This window comes from Camellia sinensis, chromosome 12, assembly GCF_055761805.1.
Source record: "Camellia sinensis isolate YWXY chromosome 12, ASM5576180v1, whole genome shotgun sequence".
NCBI lineage: Eukaryota > Viridiplantae > Streptophyta > Magnoliopsida > Ericales > Theaceae > Camellia > Camellia sinensis.
Window position 1 is genome coordinate 75,567,985 of NC_138972.1, and position 21,353 is coordinate 75,589,337.

The 21,353-nt window shown below is 33.6% G+C and overlaps 1 protein-coding gene across 2 annotated transcripts; it reads left to right on the plus strand.

Moving 5' to 3' along the window:
* The first annotated feature begins 8,153 nt into the window (after nucleotides 1-8,153).
* LOC145804573 (5-methyltetrahydropteroyltriglutamate--homocysteine methyltransferase-like) lies at nucleotides 8,154-20,594 on the plus strand. Of its 2 annotated transcripts, XM_082898975.1 has the most exons (9): nucleotides 8,160-8,315; nucleotides 10,768-11,121; nucleotides 11,214-11,301; nucleotides 15,245-15,372; nucleotides 15,470-15,861; nucleotides 16,066-16,229; nucleotides 16,353-16,433; nucleotides 18,810-18,912; nucleotides 19,758-19,980. In XM_082898975.1, exons 2-9 carry the CDS (start codon nucleotides 10,772-10,774, stop codon nucleotides 19,844-19,846), a joined length of 1,395 nt encoding a protein of 464 aa, XP_082755101.1. In that variant the 5' UTR covers nucleotides 8,160-8,315; nucleotides 10,768-10,771; the 3' UTR covers nucleotides 19,847-19,980. The 2 variants fall into 2 exon arrangements, with proteins under 2 accessions (XP_082755100.1, XP_082755101.1); XM_082898974.1 differs by having other exon boundaries at nucleotides 8,154-8,315; nucleotides 18,810-20,594.
* Nucleotides 20,595-21,353: the final 759 nt, after the last annotated feature.

A 21,353-nucleotide genomic window follows, 5' to 3' on the forward strand; every position in this document is an offset into this window, starting at 1 on the left:
CATCATTCTAACTTGCATTGTTAATTTAATACTTCTTTTAATACATGCTTAGATCGCATGTTATCAAAGTGATTCATATGTCATATTAGTAGTCGAGCCTAGTAATTGCATATCACATATGTTGCATGTAACGCCCTCAAAATAAACCCATAAATCATACATTCGAGACATCCATAAACATAAGAGAGAATAAACATTTTTCCATTCATCAGAGTATTTAGTCCAAAAGTATTACATGTTGACAACAAAAGAAATGTCCTGCGAGTTTACAACTTTCCAAGTCAACACTTGGGTTCAACAAAAATAGAGTTCTAACTCTTTACACAAATAAGCCCTTGGCTTGATATACATGTAATACAAAAGAACAACAAAAGGGTCTAACAGCCTCACGCCTCCCAAGCTACGTCCTTGGAGGTGGCATGTCACCTGCACCTGAAAATGATGTCCCATATAAGGTGAGCCAACGCCCAGTAGAGATATGCTAAACATAATATGAGCAATAACTAAAACATTAACATTTGACAAATGTTTAATCTACATAACCCAACATGCAAACAATCTAGTTCCATGACAAATAATCTATGTGTCATTCCATTTTCCTTTACTTATACAGTTTCAATTTATAAACATGGTTCAGAACTTGACCAAACAAATTAAATGAGATTACATCTCATGTTAAAACATTTCCTTTTTAAACGAGATAACAACTCATATCAACACACTTCCAAAATTCACAATAGAAACACATATTTGTTGTATCAATATCACATTAAAACACTTCCATACTTCACAAATGATACACAGATTCGCTGTATCAATGTCACATTAAAACACTTCCATACTTCACAAATGATACACAGATTCGCTGTATCAATGGGGTCCATCCCCTATCTCCTCCCATACCGTGGAGTACATCCCTTATCTCCTCTCATACAACACAATGTATATAAACACATATCATATACAAGATCAATCAATACACAATTTCGATGTATTATTCCAACCGTCATATTCAATGACATATTCAATTGATTAGTTTTAATTCGCCTAATCATCATGCAGTATCTACAACAATCAAGACTGTCCTCCACCGATAGCCCAAAGCAATTATTTATAAACAGATAATAAATGCATCAACAGATAAATTATCAATATTTTCAAAGGTGAGTGATTTATAAATCCAACCCCACCATTCATTCTCATAACTTCTCAATTTCATTATTTCCAACTCAATTTCACATTTCCATAACTTTCCCAAATTAATTATACAAATTAATTTATATTAACAAATTAGGATTTTTCTCTCCCTTTCCTCAACATTGATCCAAAGGCTCAAATATCGACAACAAACAACAATAACCCCTTTTGAGACCCAATATACACATGTATTGGCCCAAAGAACAAAACCCCTCTTTATACATTTTGAAACCTTAACACCCAAAATTTTTCAACTTCAACATTAAATCAAAATGACTAATAGTTTATGTCAAAGATCATAAAAATGAGTAATTATCCCTACCTCAAGAGATAAGACCTAATGGAGAAGATGAGAAACTCGAATGTGCTTCAAACTCAATGATTTTTCAGATCCAAATGAAGATCAAGCAAAGCTCCACGCTTTTTACGAAGACACTAGGGTGGAAGATCACTCAAACTAGATCAAACCTTAGAGAGAAGGTGAAATGTAGTGAGAGAAGCTCTCAAAATAGGTTTTTGAAAAGTAAGAAAGAGAAAGAGAGTGTGAAAAGTGATCTGAAATAACACAGTCCAGATTTGATATACGTATGACCCGCTCGAGCGGAGAATAGGATGCTCGAGCGTCAAACACAAAAATTGGACCCGCTCGAGCGTAAAGGAAAACCCGCTCGAGCGTAGATTACACTCCTCTAGTATTTTTACAGACTTCGAACACCCGCTCGAAAGCAAGGATACCTGCTTGAGCGCGACCCTCTCGAGCATAAAGAACTTCGCTCAAGCGTGAAAGACACACCTGTAGTATTTTTGCAGACGCACAAAATGCTGAAAGGATGCAAACTCCGCTCGAGCGTAAGAAGACCTGCTCGAGCGGATCACCAAAAACTTGGGCAACAGGAATGGGGACCAAAGCTCAACCAACCTGTTTCAAACTTGCCCAATACAACCTAAAACTCAAATACCAAGAGTAAAGGATGGAAATGAGAATAAGACAACAACATATCTACGGAACCGAGTCCGGAATACAATAAACAAAGAAAGGAAAAACCGGGATCGCTATAACTTGCATTGTTAATTTAATACTTCTTTTAATACATGCTTAGATCGCATGTTATCAAAGTGATTCATATGTCATATTAGTAGCCGAGCCTAGTAATTGCATATTGCATATGTTGCATTAGTCATAGTGCATAGTTAGGATCATGCATTTTTCTAACTCTTTCGTTTATTTTGGTTTGGAGTACTAGGTGAGCCTTTACTCACTTTAGCATATTGCATGTGTGTGATTGTTGCCATGTCTAGCATGCTTGCCATGAGGTTAATTACTTAATTGATAAACTGCTTGAATGCCTGTGGATGAAGGCTTGAATTTGAATAATTTGAGCAATGTTCATATGCGATCACTTTTTCAAGTTGCACATATTCAAAACAACATGAATCGAATGTTCCAATTTTTGCAAAGTTAGTCTATACTTGTGTGTGTGTGTGCGCATGCGCATTTCATAGTAATGCTAGCCTAATAAACCGGAACAAGAGCATATAATGTAAATAAAAATCATGTCATGATTAGTAGAGGTCGATATTTGATCAGACTAGTGGGGGGTGCTCAATTCATTCATGACCTTTTCCCCTCGTACCTAAGTTACCGAGCAGAGACAATCTTGGTGATGACGGACACGTGGCCTTTGGCACGAGCCATGGGTTTTCTAAATTTCCCAAAAATAAAATATTTAGGTGGTGATTCTACATCTAGCAAAGCAGTCTATTTTTGACAATTCGATTCAAAATCGATTTTCCAAAAGATTTGTTGGATTTGAACTCTTTGGTGATTATTTATTTCACATTACACTTGTGAAATCAGATTCAGAATCGTGGGAGTCCGATACTGTAGGGCTTATTCGTCTTCCAAAAGAGGGCGCGAAAAAGTCGTGCCACATGAACCCTTTTGTCAATTTTTTTATTTTCTATTTTTAATAAGGATTTTCCAAATTGAGATTCACTAAATTGAAAAGGGATTATTTTATTATTTTTTGTTTTGCATTTTCCTTTAAACTGAACAATCAAAACCCTCATTTTTAATCGTTAAAACAGCAGAGCTTATTGCTAGGAATGAAATCATCTTTCCGTTTTAACTAATTAGAAATGAGAATTTTATTCACCTACTTATCAAATATTAGATGACTAAGCTATTGTTTTTACATAATATATAATCACTAACTAAATTTATTTTTAAATTAAATCATTATTTTTACATACTAGCCCCCAAAAAAGTCAGTTTTTGCGACCATCATGATCATATATATGTATATGATACGGTGCCTAAGGCCTATCATCATCATCATCATATATATATATGATCTATCATATAATGCTTGGTGATTAAAAAATTCATTACTCGAATGATTCTAATGGCTCAAAATAACATCATTTTGAAAATAAAATAATATTATTTTAATACATTCGAACAATTTAAATTACAGCTCCAATTTGTAGCTCGAAAGAGGGTGGCTCGAGAGTGGCTCGACACCAAAACGACGTCGTTTTGGTAAAAAAAATTTTCTTCTTCTTCTTCTTCTTCTTCGCGTTTTTCTAAAGATGAAGTAGAGGAAGAAAAAGAAGAATAAGAGAAGAAGAAGCTGGGTTCATCAACATCAACGCCGATCATCAACATAAGGAGCTGGGTTCATCAACATAACCTCTTAGTACCTACCAAATCATTTGGTAAACCTCTTCGCCACCAACCCATACTCTTGGATGTGTTCATCAACCAACATCAACTGCGTTCATTCAGAAAATTTCATCAACACCTCTAGCTCTTCTTTCATTAACAAAAAAATTGTTTAGAAACAAATTATTTAGAAAATTATTGATCAACATCAACAAATTTGTTCATCAACAAAAAAAATAATAATTTGTTGATCAACATCAACAAATTTTTTTCTGAACAATTTTTTTTTTTTGTTCATCAACATCAACAAGATCTGGGTCAACATCAAAAAAAAAAAAAATTGTTGATCACGTCAACAAAAAATTCCTTTCATCCTCAAATCCAGATTTACTAGAAAGGAGACCGACATCACCTACCGCCATCACCGCCGATCACCGAGAGAGAGACCGCCATCATCGACCGCCATCAACCCCGATCTTCCTTCTCCTCTTCTCTCTTCCTCTTCTCTTCTCTCTCTCTCTGCGATTTGGGTCTCTTTCTTCTTCTCTACTCTGTTCATCTTTTTTGTTTTTTTTTTGTTTGAAATGAAACGTAAAACCTGAGATGAATAACAAAACAAAAGGGGGTGTACAAAGATAGATATGTGAGTGGGTATAAAAGTCAGGCCAAATTCGAGCCTCACATTTCGAGTTACCAATCTTTTTTTGTTTAAATTACCACCAAATATTTTTAAAAGTGGTATGGTATATACTGTATTGAGGGTGGTCCCACCTCACCTACTGACCTTAGTCATTTGGCACTAACCGTGAGGATTACTTTAGGCAGAGAAAATATGTTGTGTTAATTAAAAATTTTAAGCTGTCCAACTATGGTGCCTTGTGGAGTCCTCTCAACCAATCCCCATCAACCAACTTCATTCAGCCAATAACTTTCATGGTTACTTTTCCACAACTAGCAAAAATTACAATTATGGCCATTAATCTAACCAGCTTAAAATTTGTTTAATATCCTTTAATTATGTGAGCAAATTAAAATTAAATATATTTTTAAAAATTTAGTAAGTTGTTAAACTAGATTTAAATAATCTATTATTTGACTCGATAAGTTGTTAAACTAGATTTAAATAATTTAGTAAGTTGTTTAAAACCTGATATGAATAACAAAACAAAAGGAGGTGTACAAAGATAGATATGTGAGTGGCTATAAAAGTCAGGCCAAATTCGAGCCTCACATTTCGAGTTACCAATCTTTTTTTGTTTAAATTACCACCAAATATTTTTAAAAGTGGTATGGTATATACTGTATTGAGGGTGGTCCCACCTCACCTACTGACCTTAGTCATTTGGCACTAACCGAGAGGATTACTTTAGGCAGAGAAAATATGTTGTGTTAATTAAAAATTTTAAGCTGTCCAACTATGGTGCCTTGTGGAGTCCTCTCAACCAATCCCCATCAACCAACTTCATTCAGCCAATAACTTTCATGGTTACCTTTCCACAACTAGCAAAAATTACAATTATGGCCATTAATCTAACCAGCTTAAAATTTGTTTAATATCCTTTAATTATGTGAGCAAATTAAAATTAAATATATTTTTAAAAATTTAGTAAGTTGTTAAACTAGATTTAAATAATCTATTATTTGACTCGATAAGTTATTAAACTAGATTTAAATAATTTAGTAAGTTGTTTAAAACCTGAGATGAATAACAAAACAAAAGGGGGTGTACAAAGATAGATATGTGAGTGGCTATAAAAGTCGGGCCAAATTCGAGCCTCACATTTCGAGTTACCAATCTTTTTTTGTTTAAATTACCACCAAATATTTTTAAAAGTGGTATGGTATATACTGTATTGAGGGTGGTCCCACCTCACCTACTGACCTTAGTCATTTGGCACTAACCGAGAGGATTACTTTAGGCAGAGAAAATATGTTGTGTTAATTAAAAAATTTAAGCTGTCCAACTATGGTGCCTTGTGGAGTCCTCTCAACCAATCCCCATCAACCAACTTCATTCAGCCAATAACTTTCATGGTTACTTTTCCACAACTAGCAAAAATTACAATTATGGCCATTAATCTAACCAGCTTAAAATTTGTTTAATATCCTTTAATTATGTGAGCAAATTAAAATTAAATATATTTTTAAAAATTTAGTAAGTTGTTAAACTAGATTTAAATAATCTATTATTTGACTCGATAAGTTATTAAACTAGATTTAAATAATTTAGTAAGTTGTTTAAAACCTGAGATGAATAACAAAACAAAAGGGGGTGTACAAAGATAGATATGTGAGTGGCTATAAAAGTCGGGCCAAATTCGAGCCTCACATTTCGAGTTACCAATCTTTTTTTGTTTAAATTACCACCAAATATTTTTAAAAGTGGTATGGTATATACTGTATTGAGGGTGGTCCCACCTCACCTACTGACCTTAGTCATTTGGCACTAACCGAGAGGATTACTTTAGGCAGAGAAAATATGTTGTGTTAATTAAAAATTTTAAGCTGTCCAACTATGGTGCCTTGTGAGTCCTCTCAACCAATCCCCATCAACCAACTTCATTCAGCCAATAACTTTCATGGTTACTTTTCCACAACTAGCAAAAATTACAATTATGGCCATTAATCTAACCAGCTTAAAATTTGTTTAATATCCTTTAATTATGTGAGCAAATTAAAATTAAATATATTTTTAAAAATTTAGTAAGTTGTTAAACTAGATTTAAATAATCTATTATTTGACTCGATAAGCTTATACTATAAAAATAAAATCATTTAAACTTGATTCGTGTTTGACTTGCTAACCATTCATTCGAAATTGATCGTGTAAAGAAGCAAAATTTAAATAAATTTAAAACTCGTTAAATTTTTATATCAATTTTGAACAACTTAATATTCGCCTCATTTATAGCCTAATTACAATTCAGTGATACTCATGACTATTAATGAGTGTGATTTGATTTTAATGACATTGACACACACACACACACACACAAAAAAAATTCATTCTATGTATTCAATTTATAGAGTATATATCTATATGGATTTGTTTGCATGATCAAATATCAAATAGAGATTCCTATCTCAAGTCCACTAATTTTTCAAGTACCAAGTTCTAACAAGCAAGCATTTTTTAAATCATTCCAAAACTTAAAAATTTAACAACTGTTGATTTTTTTATTTTTTGTAAAATTTATATATTTGGAATCTTCTCCTCAATATCTATAAAAACAAAACCTGTGATGATGAAATTCTAAAGAACAAAATGCAGTCAAAAGTCCATTGAGCTTGCTGTTTTTAGTGAAGGAAATTTCAAATTGAGAACAAAACTGCAAATTGAGACCTTAATTCCTATTTAAAACCTAAGAGGTTCAAATTGAGGAATACACACATGAATGAAGACACTTTCATTCAATTAGTAAAATTTTTACACAATGAAATTTCATTATTTGAAAACAGAAATTTTCCTGTCTCAAATTTCACTAATTCATATCATAATAGCATATCTCATCTTGAGAGAGAAAGAGAGGGCACTACCAATTATTGAAAATTCCTCAAAATAGAACCACATGGATCTCTTTTACTAAATTATTTAGTGATTTGTGGCTTCTTTGATTTCAAAATAATAACATGAGATTATACTGTTAATTCTATTAAATTTGTATTTTTGTTTTTTAAGCACACCAATGACATTCGACTTAATAATTGGTAGGACTTTTAATCTTACAAACTTATAATATATTGAATTCAAGAAAGGATAGATATTAACAACCATACACATAATCATATGAGATTGTTAAGCCAATCACTAATATTCCAACTAATCAAAAACAGGGCATTGGAGCATTACTCTACGACATTTTGTCGAGAAATTATTTAATTCTTTAAGTGGTGTTTTAAATGAATAATTGTTAATCTAAATTATAAAATCCACCACTTTCAATTATCAATGTATAAACAAAATAAAGGATTAGCCAAGAACATTGAATAATTTCTTCATTTTATTTCTAAAAAAATCAAATAAAAAATATTGATAAATCACATTATTTTAACTAATAAAAACCAAGTTAGATTACCTGCCCGAACACCAACAAATAATAATAAAACCAAGTTACTTTACCAACCCTAACAGTTAACAAACAATTTTCCATCGAAATTGACCAAGTTACTTTACCAACCCTAACAGTAAACAAATAATTTTCCATCGAAATTGACCAAGTTACTTTACCAACCCTAACAGTAAACAAATAATTTTCCATCGAAATTGCAGAGATAAATCCACACTTCTACCAAGGGGCGTAGCTGGGAAAATGAAATTCCAAGATCCACCGCCAACCACCTAGTCTATAAAAACCTTTCCAAACTCGTCTCTCTCTCTCACTCTCTCTCTCTCTCTCTCACTCACCAAGAACCAGTCGCAGATTTCTCTCTCTTCCTGTTCTACGTCCTAAAGGTTAGCCCTCTCCCTCACGTCTCTCTACACTCTCCGTCACTCACAATTCTCTCTTTTTCAGTCAATCTTCAATACCCATATTGTTCGTAGCTTTTTTTTTTTGTATTTTCACATTTAGATCTACCAGTGTCCTTGCTTGTCTGTTTCATTTCATTTGGTAATAGTTTTGATCAGTGTTTTGGGCTTTGCAGACCTGTCGTAGTTTTACATATCCATGTCTAGATACATATGTGATAGATCAAGTGTGTTATGATGCTGGAACATGTAGATCTGGTTTTGAATCTTGTATATGTAATAGATCTGATATAAAACTAAGAATTATGGGTTCAGGGAAAAAAACTGTCTGAATTAGGTGCTCTGTACATTTGCTCTGTTTTTTTATTCTAGATCTACATTCCTTATTTGGGAACGGGCTAATTTAGTAACTTTTTGGCTATTTGGCTAGAAAGGTAGGTAAAAAAACTTGTATGTTTGGGATGACTTTTTGGCTAATTACGAAAAGATTGCAAAAAGTAGAGAGAAAAGAAATTTTTTGACTTTTTGGTATGGGTTGTTGGCTTTTTTGGCTAATTTAGTAACTTTTTGGTTAATTGGCTAAAATAGCCTCTTGCCAAAACAGGCCAGTCTACAGTCAGGGCCGGAGCTATCAAAGGGCCAGGGGGTTGCGTGCCCACCCACCCCCCGGGTTTTGCAATTTTTTTTTTTTTAAAAGCAAACATAGAGAAAATACTTTAAATAAAAAAGATTATAAAAATACTATTTTAAATGTCAATGACATTTTTAAAATAATAAGAATAATAATGATTATTTTGATTGAAAATAAAGTGATTATGATATTATTATCTATAAAAATTTTAATGTGATGGTGATTTCTATTATTATTGACATGCAAATATAATTAATCTCAATGAAAATATAGAATTTATTGAATTATTAGTTACATTTGACATGTAGCGTGCATTTTTTATGTATTTTTTTACTATTGATTGGTGATATTACATGTTAATGATAACGTGGTATAACTATTATATTGAATTTTTACGCATATTATGTATAAAAAAATTACTTTATCATTATATATTTTATTTTAAAACTTTATATCCATAACTTTTTTTAATATTGTCCATGATACACTAATTACAAATAATATTTTGCTTATTTGGTTTTAATTTTCAGAAAACAATTTTCAAAAAATTCTATACTTTTATTTTCCGTATTTTAATGTTTTCAATAAATTTTTTTAATATTTTAAGCAAATTTTTTTAATTTTTAGATACACCTAACATAAATATCCCTAAAAAGTATAATATTTGTGAAAAAAATCTTTAAAAAATACACTAAATACCAAAAAATATAAAAATAATATGAAAATTCAGTACATTTTTCATATTTTTGTGTATTTATTAATTTTTAAAAATATTTTTTCACAAATATTTTACTATTTGGATACATATCTAAGTAATATGCATCTAAAAAAATAATAAAATTGTTTAAAATTTAAAAAATATTCACTAAAATAAAAAAAAATTGAAAAATAAAAAACTTAGTTTTCAGAAAACTAAATTCAGAAAACTAAAACTAAACACACTGATTAATTTTTTTTTTATCTTTCTTGAAGTTAATGGTAAAAATTTATGTTAAATATTTTTATAAAAAAAATTTAATATTGTAATTAATAAGTGTCCCCTCTGATTTAATTTCTTGGCTTTGATTCCATTTGACTTGTGTTTTTATTTCTGTCTATTATTTTCTATCAATAGCTAAGCCTTGATTAATGTGCTGTAACACCTTTTTTACATTAAAGTAATCTTTTTATACTTCATGCTTAAGTTTGGTATGCTCTGGAAACACATAATATGTCTATTTTTTTTTCTTGGGCAAATTACATATACACCCCTCGAGGTTTGGCTAAATTACAGATGCCCCCCTGAGGTTTGAGAAATTACGAATTCCCCCCTGAATGCTATATTTGCATAAGAAATTAGGGGGTAATTTGTTATGAAATATAAACCTCAGGGGGCAAATTGTTATGAAAATACAAACCTCAGGGGGCGGGATGTAATTTCCGAAACCTCAGGGGGGTATCTGTAATTTAACCAAACCTCGAGGGGTGTATATGTAATTTGCCCTTTTTTCTTTTGATCTAAATGCTAGTAAAGTTGATGGTGCAAATTTGCATTATTCATGTGCTAAGGAAGTTTTAAATAAATGAAGCTATTTAATATTGTTGTACAAGTGAAATTGAATGAAAAAAAAATGATCTTGGATCATGACGTATAGCATTGGTTTCAATATTATTTTTTTTCACCTTTTTGTTTCTGTTATTTTGCATATAAATTAGATAATCTATGTCATCAAATTGTGTTATATGTATACGTTAGAATTTGGGTCAATTTGTTTTGTATGCTGGCAATTAAAATTTTGTTTGATTTGTTGAATCTTGATGAACCAGAAAAATGGCCTCCCACATTGTTGGATATCCTCGCATGGGCCCCAAGAGAGAGCTCAACTTTGCATTGGAATCTTTCTGGGATAAGAAGAGCAGTGCTGAGGATTTGGAAAAGGTCGCAGCCGATCTGAGGTCTTCCATCTGGAAACAGATGGCCAGTGCTGGCATCAAGTATATTCCTAGCAACACATTCTCTTACTTTGATCAAGTGCTTGATACAACTGTGATGCTCGGTGCTGTTCCCCCTAGATATGGGTGGACCGGTGGTGAGATTGGGTTTGACACTTACTTCTCCATGGCTGGAGGAAATGCGTCTGTGCCTGCTATGCGGATGACCAAGTGGTTCGACACCAAATAGTAAGTAATGAATCAATCTTGATTACCAAAAAATGTTGTTTCGGTGATTTTGACTTTTATGCTGATGAATTGTTGTTGATGTGTTGATCCAGCCTTTTCGTTGTCCCTGAGTTGGGACCTGAGATCAAGTTCTCGTATGCTTCCCACAAGGCTGTTGATGAATATAAGGAGGCTAAGGCGGTATGTTTATTGGAATGCTTTCCATCCTATAATTGTCCATTTTTGGTATTATTAATTCAGCATTTGGTAACTTGAATTAATAATGAGTTGTGAAGAGAAGTGGTATTAGGTTAAAGAGAAGTTTGTAAAAGACATGCATATATTTGACTTAAAGACTTGGCTTATATTAATTAAGTTTGAAGAGTTTATTTATCCACTCATTTATCCAACTCGATCATCAAACAAAAAAGAAGGAAAAAAAAGAGACAAAGAAAAACATAAACTATCCTATTCCAGTCATTCAAAGTTTATTTAGGAGAATTTCGTATCAGTATCTAAACTATTTTTGTGAGCTTCACATCTATTATTCCATACCCTTTTCTTTTTTCCTTTTTCCTTTTTTAAATTTCTTATTGCATTCCATTGATCTATACCTTACTATCTTTCATGCCTAGAGGTCCAATCAAAGTACCTACCCACAGGAATGTTCCAGAAATCAGATTTTGATTTTGTTTTGCTATCCCTATCCATACTTTGCCACTATCACCTGAAACTCAACAGAGTGTTTGACAATCTTCTTGCTGATTTGTGAATACTCCTCTCAATTCCAAATAAAATATTCCTTTCATTAGATTTTTTGGTATTTCACATTTTCAAATGAGTAATAAACCCGACAGAACTTAAATGCCTCAAAGACATCCCAACAATTTCAAAATCCATTCATTGTCTTCGTTAATATAAACCAAACCAAACCAAGCCTTAAGTCCCATCAAATGGGGTCGGCTACATGAATCCTTCTTCTCCACGCGGCCCTATCAAAGGCCATTTCATTAGTCAAATTAAGTAGATTCATATCTCTATTTATAATGCTAGTCAACGTTAATCTAGGCCTACCCCGTCCCCTAACACTTCCATCTATCGTTACAGCATCGCATCTCTTCACTACTGCCTCTGTTGGTCTCCGTTGAATATGATCAAACCATCTCAAACGATTCTCTCTCAACTTATTTTCTATCGGTGCTACTCCTACCCATTCCCGAATACACATTCCTAATCCTGTTCTGTCTAGTCTTACCACACATCCACCTTAGCATTTTCATCTCAGCCACACTCATCTTATCTACATATTGTTTCTTGGTTGCCCAACACTCCGTCCCATACAACGTAGCTGGTCTAATAGTCGTTCTATAGAACTTACCTTTTAGTCTAGTGGGTATTCGTTTATCGCACAATACCCCAGACGCACTTCTCCACTTATACCATCCCGCCTTAATCCTATGGGCCACATCTGCATCAATCTCTCTCGCTATTGTGATAATCGACCCTAAATAACGAAAATGTTCACTCTTAGGCAGTTCTTGGTTCTCAATCTTCACTTCTCCTCTGCTTTCATTGTTACTATTACTAAATTTACACTCCATGTACTTTGTCTTAGTTCTGCTTATCCGAAAACCTTTAGATTCAAGAGCTTTTCTCCAAATCTCCAACTTTGTATTAACTCCTTCTCTAGTCTCATCCACTAACATAATATCGTCTGCAAAAAGCATACACCATGGCACGTCATCCTGAATATTTATCGTCAACTCGTCCATAACTAAAGCAAAAAGATAAGGACTTAAGGTAGATCCTTGGTGTAACCCTACAGTGATAGGAAATTCATTTGTTTCTCCAGCTGGCGATCTAATAGTGGTCACCACCCCTTCATACATGTCCCTAATCACGTCATTGTAGCCTTTTGTCACCCCTTTCTTCTCTAACGCCCACCATATTATATCTCGGGGCACTCTGTCATATGCTTTCTCAAGGTCGATAAACACCATATGAATGTCTCTTTTCTTTTCTTTATACTTTTCTATAACTCTCCTCAAAAGATAGATCGCTTCCATTGTTGACCTACCAGGCATAAACCCAAATTGATTCTCTGACACCTCTGTTATGTCTCGCAATCGGCGTTCCATCACCCTTTTCCACACTTTCATTATATGACACATTAGCTTAATTCCTCTATAGTTGTTACAATTCTGGACATCACCTTTATTCTTATAGATTGGTACTAAAATACTCTTCCTCCACTCATCTGGCATGTTCCTAGTCAACAAAATTTTGCTAAACAACCTAGTCAACCAAGCAACTCCCTTTTTACCCAAACACTTCCAAGCTTCAATAGGGATATCATCAGGTCCTAAAGCCTTATTTGATTTCATCTTCTTAAGTGCAATTTCTACTTCAAAGTTTCTAATCCTGCGATAGAATCTATAGTCTTGGTTTATCGTATTACTGATTATTTCTTCCCCTATTGTCATACTTCCATGTTCCTCATTTAACAATTTCTCAAAATAATTCTTCCATCTTTCCTTAATCTTATCATCCTTCACCAATACCTTAGAATTCTCACTCTTGATGCACTTTACTTGATTAAAATCTCTTGTTTTCCTTTCCCGTATCTTAGCAAGTTTGTATACCCTCTTCTCTCCCTCCTTACTATCTAGTCTAGTGTATAGGTCATCATAAACTTTCAACTTAGTCTCTCTCACTACTTTCTTGACCTCTTTATTAGCCAATCTATAGCTCTTAAGTTTTTCCTCAGTTCTATCCTTCTGTCACTTTTTAAAGCACTCTTTTTTTGGCTTAACTACCGCTTGGACCTCTTCCCTCCACCACCAAGTTTCTCTAGAGCTGGGTCCCGTTCCTTTCGACTCTTCAAGCACTTCCCTTGAGATTCTCCTCATACAATTGGCCATCGAATTCCACATAGTGTTAGCATCACCTTCTAAGTCCCAAGTACCTTCCTTATCCATTCGATTCTTAAATATTTCTAATTTTTCCCTTTTTAAGTCCCACCATCTTGTCCTACGACGCCCACCATCCTTCCTAACTTGGTATTGCCCTCTAAAACATAAATCTAGTACCAAAATCCTATGTTGAGAGACCAGACTCTCACCAGGAATCACCTTACAATCATTGCATTTTAGGCAGTCCACTTTTCTCACTAAGAAATAATCTATTTGGCTCTTAACTAATCCACTCTTAAAGGTTATCAAATGCTCCTCCCTCTTCTTATACATAGTATTGGCCACCACCAGGTCAGAAGCCAACGCAAAATCTAAGATTCTCTCTCCAGCCTCATTTCTGTCACCAAAACCGAATCCACCATGCACCCTTTCATAACCTACTTTATCTATGCCCACATGGCCATTAAAATCTTCACCTATAACCAGGTTCTCTCCTACGGGTATCTCTTGTAAGATCTCATCCATTTGCTCCCAAAAATCCCTCTTAGTCTGATCATCTAACCCTACTTGAGGGGCGTAAGCGTTAATAATATTCACTATATTCCCTCCAATAACTAGTTTAATTAGCATAATCCTATCTCCTTTCCTAGTGACCGCCACCACACTTTCCACAAGACCCTTGGCAATTATGATTCCTACCCCATTTCTGCGTCTATCCTTACCACTATAATAAAGTTTAAAACCAGTATCCTCAATTTCCCTAGCTTTCTCTCCCGTCCACTTAGTTTCTTGTATGCAAGCTATACTAACTCTCCTCCTAATCATAACATCTACCAATTCCATCGTCCTACCAGTTAAGGTTCTTATGTTCCAAGTGGCTATCCTAAACCTATAGTCTTGGACTAGCTTCTTTACCCACGCTAGTCCAGAAAAACGCGGAAACCTTTGCCCATTTTTCACCGCACCCAGGCGTCGATGCGGCGCCCCTTGCTCACTTTTCGAAACACCCGGAGGCAGGCGCAACGCGTCACTTGAGGGGAATGACCTAGCATTTAAACGATTCAAAGTAAGATTCATTTTCATAAGGGATCCGAGCGGCGTTTTTACGTGTTGGCTGTCGGCTACCTAAATGTAACATTGTGTCTTTTTTTCTAATTGGAATCTACTACATGGCTAATATAACCTTTGAATTGTTACTAATTGTCACATGTTTACTCTCTTGTTTCATGCAGCTTGGAGTAGATACCGTTCCAGTCCTTGTTGGCCCTGTCTCCTACTTGTTGCTCTCAAAACCTGCAAAGGGTGTCGAGAAATCATTTTCTCTTCTCTCCCTTCTAGACAAAATCCTTCCAATCTATAAGTAAAGAATTGAACCACTTTATCAATACCGTTATTCAGTTTTTGCATAATTCATGTGACTCTTCCAATATGCTATTAAATGAGAAAATCTCCTGCAGGGAAGTTGTTGCCGAGCTAAAGGCCGCTGGTGCATCATGGATTCAGTTTGATGAGCCCACCCTTGCGAAGGATCTTGAATCTCACCAATTGCAAGCATTCACTGCTGCCTACTCTGGGCTAGAATCAGCTTTGTCGGGCCTGAATGTTATTGTCGAGACTTACTTTGCTGATGTTCCAGCTGAGGCATTTAAAATCCTTACCAGCCTGAACTGTGTCACTGGTTTTGGTTTTGATCTGGTTCGTGGAGCACAAACTCTTGATTTGATCACAAGTAAATTCCCGTCAGGAAAATACCTCTTTGCTGGAGTGGTTGATGGAAGAAACATATGGGCCAATGATCTTGCTGCATCTCTCAGCCTGCTGCAGACTCTTGAGGGCATCGTGGGTAAAGGTATCATTGTCTACCCATTTTATTGCATGGCAATAATGTTGAATGCCTGCAGACAGTCAAGAAAATTACCATGGATGCATAAATGTGTTTGAGATTTAATTGGTGTATTGTGCAGTCCATGAATCTGAACCACATTGATGTTTTGAGTAAAATTATAGGTAAATATTATGGGTATGTAGTATTAATTATAATTCTTCCTTGCAGACAAGCTTGTTGTCTCCACCTCTTGCTCGCTTCTCCACACTGCTGTTGATTTAGTTAGTGAGACTAAGCTTGACGAAGAGCTGAAATCATGTTTGGCATTTGCTGCTCAAAAAGTGGTTGAAGTCAGTTCATTGGCAAAGGCATTGGCTGGTCACAAGGATGAGGTATAATTATTTTTGTTTTTTGTTATTTGCTTTAGCATATGTAAAATGAGCTTTTATTCTAGTTTTTATGCTTTCTAATGATATACGAAGTCTACGTTGCTAACTATATGGTTTCAATTTCAGGCATTCTTCTCTGAAAATGCTGCTGCTCAGGCTTCAAGAAAGTCCTCCCCACAGGCGACCAATGAGGCCGTTCAGAAAGCTGTAAGTGATGGGACTCAATTTCAATTCTTTATTCTTTTACACTCCGTTTGGATGGATTGATTTGGTGAGAAATGATAAAAAAAAAATGAAGAGAGAGAGAGAGAGAGAGAACTCTTTCTCATGTTTGGTTTACACGTAAGGTGAGAAAATGTTGAGAAATGGTGAGAAAGATAATTCTCTTTATTTTTTTGGTTTCATTTCCCACCTAAAGTGGTGAGATTCATTGAGAAACATGATGATTGGTTGTGTATTTTTTTTTTATAATACTAACATTGTCTATTAAATTGTATTCAAGAAGGTTTAATCCCTACAAAATATTATCGTAAAACTAGTGAACAATTAAGTTCCGTTAATGGAAGTCAAATGCATATTAAATATAAATTGCCCAAAGTACATATTTGTCAAAATAATGTTTGTTTAAAACATCCTTTGTTTTAGTTAGAAATATGACCGACAAAGTCATCTTAGGAACTCTGTTTATCTTTTTACTATATCTATTTACCACTACTAACCATGGATGGAATAACCACACAAGCTTTTGGTCAAATAGTGACTTTTGAATTCTTGTCTCGTCTTGAAGTCAAAGAATTAAATCAATTAAAAGAATATTCTATATCCTAATCTATTAATCGATTAACCAAACAATTCGAATTTCTTAAAGAAGAAGTAAAATACAAAAGAATTGAAAATTAATTGACTAATCCAATCCTTATATCCAAAATTGATAAATTTAAAAATCAATTAGAAAATACCGTTTGTTCCACTTTATCTAGTGTTTTTTAGCATAGGAAAAAACATATAGTTACACTCTCTTATATTAAAAATTTTAGTGAAAGACAAATTTCTACTAAGTCTCGACCTATTCAAATGAATCATGAATTAGTAGAAATGTGTAAAAAATAGATTAATGAATTATTAAAAAATAACATCATTAGTAATAGTAAGTCGCCTTGGTCTTGTCTTGCTTTTTATGTTAATAAAAATGTTGAATTTGAACGTGGTGTTTCACGATTAGTCATTAATTATAAACCGTTAAACAGAGTTTTAGAATGGATATGCTATCCAATTCCTAATAAAAAAGATTTCATTAAAAGGTTTAGTCAAGCTGTCATTTTTAGTAATTTTGATATTAAGTGGATTTTGACAAATACAAATTCATCTTGATAATCGTTATAAAATTGCCTTTACTACACTTTTTGGCCATTACGAACAGAATGTCATGTCCTTTGGATAAAAAAAACTGCTCCTAGTAAATTTCAAAACATTATGAATGAAATTTTTAATCTTTAGTCATTTTTCTATTGTCTACATAGATGATATCCTCATTTTCTCTAAGTCAATAGATGAACATTGGAAATATATTAATTCCTTTCTTCATATTATCAAATATAATGGTCTAGTCATTTCTACTCCTAAGATCAAGCTATCCCAAATTAAAGTTGATTTTTAGGTTATGATATCCACCAAAGTACTATTCTTCCTATCAGTTAATCTCTTGCATTTTCTTCTAGGTTCCCTGATGAAATCTTAGGCAAAACCCAGTTACAACAGTTTTTAGGTTACTTAAATTATATTGCTGTATTCTACAAAGACCTTAGGAAAACTTGTTAATCCCTTTTTGATAGGTTGAAAGATAACCATCCTCCTTGGTCTTCTACTCCTACTTTTATTGTTCAACAAGTCAAAAAATATGTCAAGACCTTGCCTTGTCTTGACATTCCTATTGAAAATTCATTGAAAATTATTCAGACTGATACTTCTGATGTTGGTTATAGTGGCATTCTCCTTTAGAAAATCACTCTCCAGTCATCTGAACAAATTGTTCGTTTTCATTCTAGTGTTTGGAACAAAGTACAGAAAATTATAGTACTATTAAAAAAAGAATTTTATCTATTGTTTTATGTATTAGTAAATTTCAAAATGACATCTTAAATAAAAAATTCATATTACGTGTTGATTGCAAAAGTGCTAAATATGTTTTGAAAAAGGATGTTCAAAATATTGCTAGTAAACATATTTTTGCTCGATGGCAATCTATTTTAAGTATTTTTGATTTTGATATTGAATATATTCTTTGTAGTCAAAATTCTATCATTGATTTCCTTACCCGAGAATTTTAATAGGGCGGGTAATGCATTATGCCTACTTATTGTTCTACAAATAGGTTACAAGTCACCCAATACCGCAAAATTATTAGCTATTACAAGTTTAAAATATCCTATTTAAAATCACTACAAAATGACCCTTACCTTCAATTCAATCAGATTAGAAGTTATTGCAATTTCATTGCTCATTACACTAATTTGGTTAACTTTCATATAGATAGATTAGATGTTCTCAGTGGATGCTAATTTACTTCTGTCATTTTTATTACAGATGTCAAGTCACAAACCTACTACGAAACCTCTTGTCATTATGCCAACCACTCAACTCATTGCTGCACCTCCAATTGATCTAGTTAAGCGATCCCAAATTCTTGGTAATATTCATAAACCTAATTACATTTCGACTATGGCTTCAGACCCTTTTGCCTGCCAGTCAATTACGCCAATGCCTTCTAACAAGTTTACCTCAAGAGCAGATTATGTTCATAAACAGTCATTCTTCCTTTTTTACAAAGAACCAGTCCATAAAAATATTCACAATGTTCTTGAATTAGTCAAATTATATATGCCTAATGGATGGCATTTCATTCCTTCTGATCCCAAAAAGTCAATAGCCTTTTATATAGAAATTCTTGTCCACCATAAGTCAATAGTCATTAAACCTATTTATGATAGAGTCCAGACCAGTAAAATCATTTACCATTCCTTGTATATTCATAATATTGTTTCCATGGAAGAATGGGGTCTTCCTTTTAGGCTACAAGACCTTCCTAACCATGATATACAATATAGTTACTATGATTACATGGATGCTTGGTTCAAAATCGTCCTCTATCAAAATGAATCATATAGTCATTCTTGGCTTTTCTCATTTGACCACAAATTTAGATCAGAATTCCCTTCTTGGTTCCTGACATGGTGGTCACAATATGGTGCCATCCCAGAAATCATTCCTTCTGAGTTAATAGAACAAGTCAATTACTTCTCTTCAATTTACAAGCTCAACCAGCATAAAAGTCAGTTTTCTTGGTTACTCCATTTTATGTCTAAATATAAAGTCCCTTGGATTTTTAAATGGCAATACAGTCTATCCAATAACATAGTCAGTCGTCAACATTTTGTTAAATGGTGGGATGCATTCAAAGCCCATCGTATTATTAAACAAGTCCAGCTAGAATTTTCAACTAACATTCATGCCCCAATTTCTGCAATGGTCAAGTCTCAACGAAACCCAAATGCTTCAGTCACACAAAGAAGCCCACTTCCTCTCACTACAGTCAGACTTGGAAGCCCATCAACCAGCATTGAGCCTTCCAAATCCAAGTCTTCAAAGGCCAAGCCCAAAGCAAAGCCCAAGTCAACCACTAGTGATGAATTGATCCAAATGGCCAAATTATTGATGGCCCAAGCAAAGTCACAAATTGAAGATGAAACCTCGGATGATTCAACCTCCTCTGAAGTCTCAACCAGTCATGATCCATATGGTCCACAATTCCAAGATACTCAAGACCCATATACCTAAAAAAGTCGTTGGATTCCATATATATACATCAGCTTCAATCACTATTCTTGCTTTGAGAAAAGCTGATGATATATATATATTGATTCTCCATCAGTCAACTGTGCAGTCACGTTTCCTTACTGCAAGTAAAAAAAGGAAAAAAGAAAAAAAGTTCTCAATCACAGAAAGATGCCCTCAGCACCCATGTGCCTCTTATTTTTCAGCCTTTGAAATCACAAGTTTTACAGTATTTTTCAGCTGCTGAAGTAACAAGCCTTACAGCTCTAGCCATGGGCCTCACAGTTCCCAGTTCACAAGCTTAACAGTCATCCACTTTGTTTATAAAAGAAGCTCCTCAGTAAGGCAAACTTAGAGTTGGAAAGAGTTAAAATTTTCTTTCACAGTTTCTCTCAGTTTCTGTAAAAAATTCTAGTTTGTTGTCTTAAAATTTAGTTTTTAAGGATGCATGTTGAAATTGTATTTTCCAGTTACTTTCAGTAAAAAACTTGTAGTAAACAATTCTGTATTTTTCAGTTATTTTCAGTTATTTCCAATTATTTTGTATTATTATTTCTGCGTATCTGAATCCTAATTTAATTTAGTCATTTTAATTTGTTTTATTTAATTTATTTTATTTATGTGCTGCTTCTGGCTCTTTTAGATGATGATTATTTATTCTTATTATTATTATTATTGTTTTGGATGATGATTGGCCCTTTATAGAAACAGCCCAAGCCCGAGCCCGAGCCCAGTAAGAGAAAGCCTTTCCAAGGTGCATAACTTGCTCTTGAACTTCACTCACCATAAGGGAAGTTCATGGTGGATCTACTATGAAGGCCTTTTGAAAACATAGGGCTCTCTTTTGTTTTGTTTTTTTGGTTTGGAAAAACACAATTTATTTTACAATTTATATCGGAAAATGATTTCCAAAAAAAATTGTACAAAAATGACATCGATATGTAAATAGTAAGTGTCTTTTGAACTTTTCATATATATATATATATATATATATTTTTATAAAAAAACACAAAAAAATGAAAACAAAAATAGAACCAACATAGTTGCCCTTAGTTTTGAGTAGGCATAGTAGTAGGATATCGTCTGCTATGTAGGCCACGCGGGCACAAGTTACATAACCCTGAACCCTTTGCCCAACATCCTTTAATGAGATGAGGGTTAATTTTGATATCAAACTTGTAATGACCTAACCCATCAAATAAAATATCAAAAATGTTAGAATTTTTAAAAATTTTATCAAATTTTTTATCAAATATCTCATATGAGTATACTGTGGATTTTACATTCATGTGAGAT

Excerpts from the sequence above, each read along its gene's own strand:
- LOC145804573 (XM_082898974.1), top strand. The coding sequence starts at position 10,772 with ATGGCCTCCCACATTGTTGGATATCCTCGCATGGGCCCCAAGAGAGAG. Across the intron at positions 11,302-15,244 it reads AATATAAGGAGGCTAAGGCG|CTTGGAGTAGATACCGTTCC; the intron begins GTATGTTTATTG and ends TGTTTCATGCAG. Across the intron at positions 16,434-18,809 it reads ATGAGGCCGTTCAGAAAGCT|ATGTCAAGTCACAAACCTAC; the intron begins GTAAGTGATGGG and ends TTTTTATTACAG.